The sequence below is a fragment of the Mauremys mutica genome, chromosome 3 (genome assembly GCF_020497125.1).
Source record: "Mauremys mutica isolate MM-2020 ecotype Southern chromosome 3, ASM2049712v1, whole genome shotgun sequence".
NCBI lineage: Eukaryota > Metazoa > Chordata > Testudines > Geoemydidae > Mauremys > Mauremys mutica.
The window spans coordinates 7,398,570-7,406,431 of NC_059074.1; the positions used below are offsets into that span (position 1 = coordinate 7,398,570).

The window sequence follows — 7,862 nt, forward strand, 5'->3', positions numbered from 1 at the left end:
TTTGGAATTTGACTCCAGTCCTGGGTTTGAATGCCAGCCCCTCCCCCGGACATTGAGGGTCACGTGTGTGATTTTGCCTAGGTGGAGCAGAGAGAGACAGGAGCCAAACTTTGAAATTCAGACCCAGGCCCAGGTTCAAATGCTGAAAGCCTCTATCCTCTCAGTCTGGTGGCTTTCATTTGGCAGTTGGACCCAGGTCTAACAGATACTAACATCTTCTCAGGACACCCTCCTCAAACCCGGTGCAGGAGCGACATTTGAATGGACCTGTTTGGTGAGCTCCTTGTGCGTAACCCTCTTTCTGTCCGTCTTGTGCATCCGTGATGGACTCGCCTTGCTGTCGAGGTGCCGGCTAACAGCTGCCAGCGTGGCCGACAAGCGTCGCAGTGATTACACTTGGCATCACCCTGACCTGTTCTGTTTCCTCAGGACTCCGAGCTCCATCCCGAAGATGCTGAAACCCGTCCGGAGCGGCCTGTTGGCGATCGTGGGCGTGCTGCTCTTTCACGCGGCCGGCGGCGTGAACAGCCAGTGCTGGCAGAGCAGCAGGTGTCGGGAGCTCAGCACGGAAGCTGGCCTTGTGGTGAGTGGCTCGGCCCCGGCCTCTCAGGGGGAACGTGAGGGAGGGACTCAGTCAGGCCTCTAAAATGGGACTCGGGTTCTGGGAAGAGAGTGGCAGAGGAACAAGATGCCGTGTCCTGCACTAAACCAGGTAGATGGAGGCACAATAGATATTTCCCATTTCTAACGTCTGAGCCACGCTCACAATTAAATACATTAAAAAACCAAACCACTCCTTGGCATCTCTTTCTGGAAGCAAATCAGAAATCAGCTCTGGGAAAGTCCCGGTAAAACAGCTCCCCCACACCCAGCCGTCTGACCACACAGGAAGGAGCATTTTCAGCGAAGGTGCAGGACTGGGAGTTGGGAGATTCCCAGGTTGGTCGCAGACCTTGGGCAGTTCACTTCATCGCCGTGGGCTTCAGTCGCGCAGCGGTAAAATGCGGGTGATTCTGTTCCCTTACCCTGCAGAGGTGCTGGGGATGCAGAGTCATGAAAGCTTGTAAAGTTCTTGGTGGCTGCAGCGATGCGGGCTGTGGGAGGACATAGGGAGAGTCCCTGCCGTCGCTCAGAGGTGGCCGTGGCCCTCCGTATGCCATAGAACTGCCGCACGGCAGCTCAGAGCAATATGTCCATCTATCCTTTAAGCCAGATCGCCGGCTAGTGTAAGTGGGCATAGCAGAGCCGCCCAGAGGATTCAGGGGGCCTGGGGTCTTTCCTTCCGCTCCGGGACCCGCCGCCGAAGTGCCCCGAAGACCCACAGTGGGGGCCCCCCCGCCGCCGAATTACCGCCGAAGACCCGGGACTTTGGCGGCGGGTCCCACTTCGGCGGTAATTCGGCGGCGGGGGGTCCTTCCGCCCCAGGGCAGAAGGACCCCCCGCCGCCGAAGACCCGGAGCGGAAGAAGCTCCAGGGGCCTCGGCCCCACGAGAGTTTTCCAGGGCCCCTGGAGCGAGTGAAGGACCCCTGCGGGGCCCGGGACCTGGGGCAAATTGCCCCGCTTGTCCCCCCCTCTGGGCGGCCCTGGGGCATCGCGCCAGGGAAGGCACTCGAGCAATGCAGATTCCCAGCAGCGGAGAGGAGCTGGCCCTGTCACAGCAATCGGAATAACACGTGGGCACCTCCTGCAGTGAGGGGGTTTGCAAAGATTGCCGGGGAGTTTTCCACTCCCTGCCTGCTCTCCTGCGTTCTGCATTGCGCATACAGGGCGACAAAAAAGGCTTCGCCGTCTGCCTACCACCAGGTGAGGTGCTCTCCCTCGCTAGCTAGCTTTTAGGTTCCTAAGCTGCAGATGGCTCATTGGTAACTGAGTGCTCACATCGGAGCTAGAGATGGAAGAGACTGACTCCATCTGCTGGAAGGGCAGGATTTCATTTCTCCCCCACTCCCCACGGAGGAAGGGAGAGTTTCCTGGCACTAGATGTGCAAGGAGATGTCTGTTGAGCAGGCGAAGTGGACACTTCTCCAGGTTACAACCTCAGCCATTTGAAGGTTTGCCCCTTTGCCAAAAGCTGGTAAGAAAGGGGCTGGACTCACATCTAATGGCAGCGTGGGCTAGGAAGCTGGGACAGGGGTTAACCCCAGCTCTGGTACTGACTCCCCTCTTTGGCCTTGGGCTAGTCATTTACACCAGCACTGTCACACCAGGGTGCCAAAAGTTAGGTGCCTACGTCTGCTTTAGTTAGGCACCTGAGTACACTGCCTGACGCACAGAGCTGCTGAGCCGTCACAGCTCCCACTCAGCTCAGTAGGCGTAGGATACGGCGGGCTGCAGTCAACGACCTGAGTGAGGATGTTGGGATTTGACCTCTCGTTAACGAAGATCATTTTTGCACTAGCTGCTGGCTGTGGTGCTGTCCCCCTTTCGGGCCTTAATCACGGGCCACAACCACCCCAGGTCTCCTTCACCACCACCATGTTTGGTTGCATTCTTCCAACAGGCCCCAGCCTATAGCATTATTAACACATATCTACAGTCCACAGCCAGCTTCCCACGTGCTTCCAGGGACGGGAGCAGTCCTAGCAGCCGTCTGTCCTGCCTACCACTGTCTTCCTTCAGGCGCCCGCTGCTCCTGCACTTTCTTCTTGTCCCGCTACATAATCCCACCTGCTAGGCCCCAGTTAATATATCCTGATGGGTATTAGAGTGACAGGGCCTGCAGTTAGCTACTGATTCAACACACCTCCCTCTCTTTTCCCCGATGCTCTATTGTCTCTTGGGCTGAGCTCTTTCCAGCCCCTGGAAGGTCTTGTCTGCTTTCCAGCCCCAGAAAGAACAATCTGTGGGCGGAGGCCGTCTCCGCCCCTCCAGCCTCACACCACGGGCTGACCTTCCTCTGTACTCTGCCGTAGCTCCACTGGTTCGGTTCTCCTTTCACCCTCCACGACATTTTGTTCTGGCCCCTGTTTGGCCAAAGGCTCTTTCTCCTGTGGTCTGATCCTGGGGCTGCCTGAGGGATCCCTTCTCCAGCAGCTAAACCCGTACAGGTCTCGGTCACCAGCCTCTGCTCACCTCCATTTCCTCTTCCTTCTCTAACCAGCTCTCTCTCTGCTCCAGACTCTTTTTCCTCTTGCCGACCTTCCCGGCTTGTATCTTCCTAGCTAGGTTCTTCTCTTTTCTTTTTGATCAGCCCCTTCTTCGGTCTCTTGTTTCACACCCCATAACCAAGTCTATGGTCTCCAGGAGTTTCCTCCTTCCATCAAAATGAAGGGTTTCCAGTCAGTTCCCAAAACGAACCTTCACCATCCCCACCTGTTTCTATTTAAACCTTCCCTTGACCTCGACGGTGATTTTCGCTAAGGGGCAGTGTTTCCTTTCCTCACTTATGCATTCCAGTTTCAATCCCCTCCCAGGCAGCATCATAAAAACATAAGAACATAAGAAAGGCCGTACCGGGTCAGACCAAAGGTCCACCTAGCCCAGTATCTGTCTACCGACAGTGGCCAATGCCAGGTGCCCCTGAGGGAGTGAACCTAACAGGCAATGATCAAGTGATCTCTCTCCTGCCATCCATCTCCATCCTCTGACGAACAGAGGCTAGGGACACTATTCTTACCCATCCTGGCTAATAGCCATTTATGGACTTAGCCACCATGAATTTATCCAGTCCCCTTTTAAACATTGTTATAGTCCTAGCCTTCACAACCTCCTCAGGTAAGGAGTTCCACAAGTTGACTGTGCGCTGCGTGAAGAAGAACTTCCTTTTATTTGTTTTAAACCTGCTGCCTATTAATTTCATTTGGTGACCCCTAGTTCTTGTATTATGGGAATAAGTAAATAACTTTTCCTTATCCACTTTCTCAACATCACTCATGATTTTATATACCTCTATCATGTCCCCCCTTAGTCTCCTCTTTTCCAAACTGAAGAGTCCTAGCGTCTTTAATCTTTCCTCATATGGGACCCTCTCTAAACCCCTAATCATTTTAGTTGCTCTTTTCTGAACCTTTTCTAGTGCTAGAATATCTTTTTTGAGGTGAGGAGACCACATCTGTACACAGTATTCGAGATGTGGGCGTACCATGGATTTATATAAGGGCAATAATATATTCTCAGTCTTATTCTCTATCCCCTTTTTAATGATTCCTAACAGCCTGTTTGCTTTTTTGACCTCCTCTGCACACTGCGTGGACGTCTTCAGAGAACTATCCACGATAACTCCAAGATCTTTTTCCAATGGGGTTTCACCAGATCTACCTGGACAAGCGAAAACTCTGGCTGCCGAATCCATTAACCCCTTCACCCACTTCCTGATGACTTTGACCCTACAGGTAGACACTCGTTTTCCTCTGGGCACCCCAGTCCACCCGCAGAATTCTGCCACCCTGCAGTCCATATGCCGACAGTCTCTTTATATGTCCTGAGTGCCCGCATCAGTAACAAACTACCTCTCCTGCTGGCGGAGGAGGAGGACCCCTTAGACTCTTCCTGCCTTTTTTCTCTCCCTTTTCCTGCCTGGGCAACAACAGTCTCCTTCCCCATCTCCTGTCCCCTCAGGGGACAGACTGTTCTCCTGGTACATCAGCCTCTAAGAACTCTTCGGCGAGCGTCACTGCACTGGCCAAAGTCAAGGGTCAGCGCCAGCACATGCAGACACCTGCCACCTTGGGAAGACTGCAAAAACTGCTCTAAAACCACCATCTCCAGCCTTTCCTCCAGCCCCTGGCATTCCAGACTCAGCCTTGCAGCCTAGTAAGCCAGTCTGTGTGTGGAAGCTCCAATTCGCAGCCCTAAATCTCTGCCGGTATCCCTCCCACAACAGACCCAGCCTATCAGTGATGCTGCCTTACTGTATCATAGTCCCTGGAGTGTTCTTCGTGTTGGGGCTTGTGGGTTGCTTGTACTTTGCCTGGCCGGGAAGAAGCCACTCGCAAAGCCCACGATGCCTTATCCCAGCCATAACCTCCAGCTCAACAGTTCAGAGAAAGGCCCCTGGGCCGTCTGCCAGAGCCATTTTTCACAGTCCGATTCCCTGGGCTCTGTTTTCCCCCTGGTCACAGGACTCTCAGGCACTGCAGCATCTGATGCTGTGGTGCCGTCTGCTCCGTAATAAATTCCTGCAGAGCTGCCTGTTGCTCTGCCGGCCACACCCTCCTGGACTGCTGCTCAGCTTGCTGGGATCGTTGAAGGAGCTGCCTGGACCGTGGCAGCTCCTGTCGTTGTTCTTCCATTTCCCCCCGGACAACCCACCCTCGCGCCGGCTCCCTTTTTGGCTTCCCACACAGACACGGGACATTGATCCCAGGCAACCTGCCAAAGTGTCACGGGGTCACTCCCTGAGAGTCCTGTCAGGTCTTAATCCCAGACTACAAGCGCTCCAGGTCTCCTGCACCACCGCCATGTTTCATTGTACTCTGCCAGCAGGCCACAGCCTTATTTACATCTCTACAGTCCACAGCCAGTATCCCCACGTGCTTCCAGGGAAGGGTACAGTACCGGCAGCAGCCCGTTCGGCCTACCTCCGTCTTCCTCCAGGCTCCCTCCTCTCCAGCACTTCCTTCCTGTCAGTCTATATAATCGCACCCGCTGGGGTTGCTTTCCCTTCAATTAGCCCTTCAGCTGTAGCTCGTCTCAGTTAATGGACACCCTCTATCAACGACCTGCCTTCCAGTTAGGCCCCAGGTAATATAGCCTGGTGGGTATTAGAGTGACAGGGTGCAGAAAGCTCCTGACCCGGCACACCCTGTTACAAGTGATGAAACTAGGGAATACCATGGTTGGGTTGGCCATTTCCATCAGTGTTTGAGAGCTTCAGTGTCCCGTGCTACCGTGGGAGCTGGGTTATGAACTCCTGAAGGCAGAGTTTATAGTTAAAATCTGAATCAATCTTTACTTAACAGAACCACGGGGCCAACCCCAACCCTCCCACATGCACGGCGCCTGTTGCCAGCAGTGGGAATTGTGCACACGTGACTCAGGACAGACGCTGGGTCCTAACTGATAGGAGGTCCTATTAGCCCTGGATCTTCTAGTACAGCCAGCTGCAGGAAGGATGCTGCAGCAGCCTATTTAAGACCACATGTTCCTTAGCCCCAGCTCCACCTCAGCTAACCCTTTGCTTGTTTGCTCCATCACTTGCAACCAAGCCCTCCCCAGAGGCCAGAGCATCTTATAACCATTGTGCCACTTCCTGTGGCAGGGCAACCCTTGCAGAGTCAAGGAAAGAGGAGCGGGCTTGCGAGTTTCTCTCCCTGGCCAAATGCGAGCAAGCCGCCCAGCTCTCTCCCCTTCAGGGGTCTACTTTATACCACGCAAAGCACGGCCGGGCAGTTAGCACCTCAGACTGGGAGTTAAGAGATGTGGCTTCTATGCCCAGCTCTTCTAAGGACTCCCTGTGTGATCGTGGGCAAGTCACCGCCCCTCTCTGTGCCCCAGTTTCCCCTTCTGTAAAATGAAAATAAAAGTACACACCTGCCTCCCAAGGGGAGACTGAATGGCCAGATCCTCAGCTGGCGTAAATCAGCATGGGTCCCTTGGTTTCAGCAGAGCAATAGCAATTCCACACCAGCTGAGGACCCGGCTCACTTTCTGTAGAGCGTTTTAGACCCTGAGAGGGGCTTGCAGAGTATTAGTGCCATTAATAACCAGAGCTGTGCCGACACTGAGAACACTTCTAGGTACTGTTACTCACAGAGAGAAATAGAAAGGCCCATAGGTCACCTCCATGCCTGGACATTATATGACATGAGCCCCACATCGCAAATGTGTGTCTACTTGAAGCATTTCCTTTCTCCTCACCCAGGAGTGCATCAAAGCCTGCAAGCTGGACCTGTCTGCAGAGTCACCTGTGTACCCAGGTAATGGCCACCTGCAGCCTCTGTCTGAGAACATCCGGAAGTACGTCATGAGCCACTTCCGCTGGAACAAGTTCGGCAGGAAGAACAGCAGCAGCGTCGCTGGCCACAAGCGAGAAGAGATCCCCAGCAATCTCCTTTTTGGCTTCTTCCCTGATGCTTCCCCAGCTCAAAGAGGAGACAAAGAAGAAGAAGGAGCTGCCCTCGAAAGGCAAGACAGCAAACGATCCTACTCAATGGAGCATTTCCGATGGGGGAAGCCAGTAGGCAGGAAGAGGAGACCCATCAAGGTCTATCCCAATGGGGTGGAAGAGGAGTCCGCTGAGAGCTATCCACTGGAGTTCAGAAGAGACCTCTCTAAGGACCTGGACTACCCCGAGTTCGAGTCTCTGGAAAGCCCAGAGAGCGAGGAAGAGATGGTCTCAGAGGAGGAAGAGAAAAAAGATGGAGGGTCCTACAAGATGCACCATTTCCGATGGAACACCCCACCCAAAGACAAGCGATACGGGGGCTTCATGACATCGGAGAACAGCCAGACTCCTTTAATGACTCTTTTTAAGAATGCCATCATAAAAAATGCCTATAAGAAAGGCCAGTAAGGTGAGGGAAGGAGTGGAGGGTGGGGATGTAACTTGCAAACAGATCCCCCAGGAGATCCAAGTTAGCTTCAAGATCCCACTGGCATGTGTTTCACTTAGATACAGTTACAATGATCACTTATTATGTTGTTATTAATTATTAATTATTATTATTATTATTATTAAGCAGTTTGCTATTAGGAAATGATTTCATGTTCTTATTCTGACTTTGAATGTGCACAGATTAAAAATCAATCCATTGAAATAAAAACATCTGTACTGTACATATGAGGAAAGAGATGCTTTGATGAGTGCATATCTAGTTTTGCCCTGCCAGATTATTTTCATATTTGAAACAAGCTGTACAATACTGTAAATGATGGATTCAAATAATAATACAGTTTTGCAAGCTAAGCAGGTCTCTGCAGT

At 52.8% G+C, this 7,862-nt stretch overlaps 1 protein-coding gene across 1 annotated transcript; it reads left to right on the top strand.

The window, feature by feature from the left end:
- Positions 1–451: 451 nt before the first annotated feature.
- POMC (proopiomelanocortin) lies at positions 452–7,454 on the top strand. Its single transcript, XM_045010749.1, has 2 exons — positions 452–583; positions 6,804–7,454. Exons 1-2 carry the CDS (start codon positions 452–454, stop codon positions 7,452–7,454), a joined length of 783 nt encoding a protein of 260 aa, XP_044866684.1.
- The last annotated feature ends 408 nt before the right edge of the window (positions 7,455–7,862 follow it).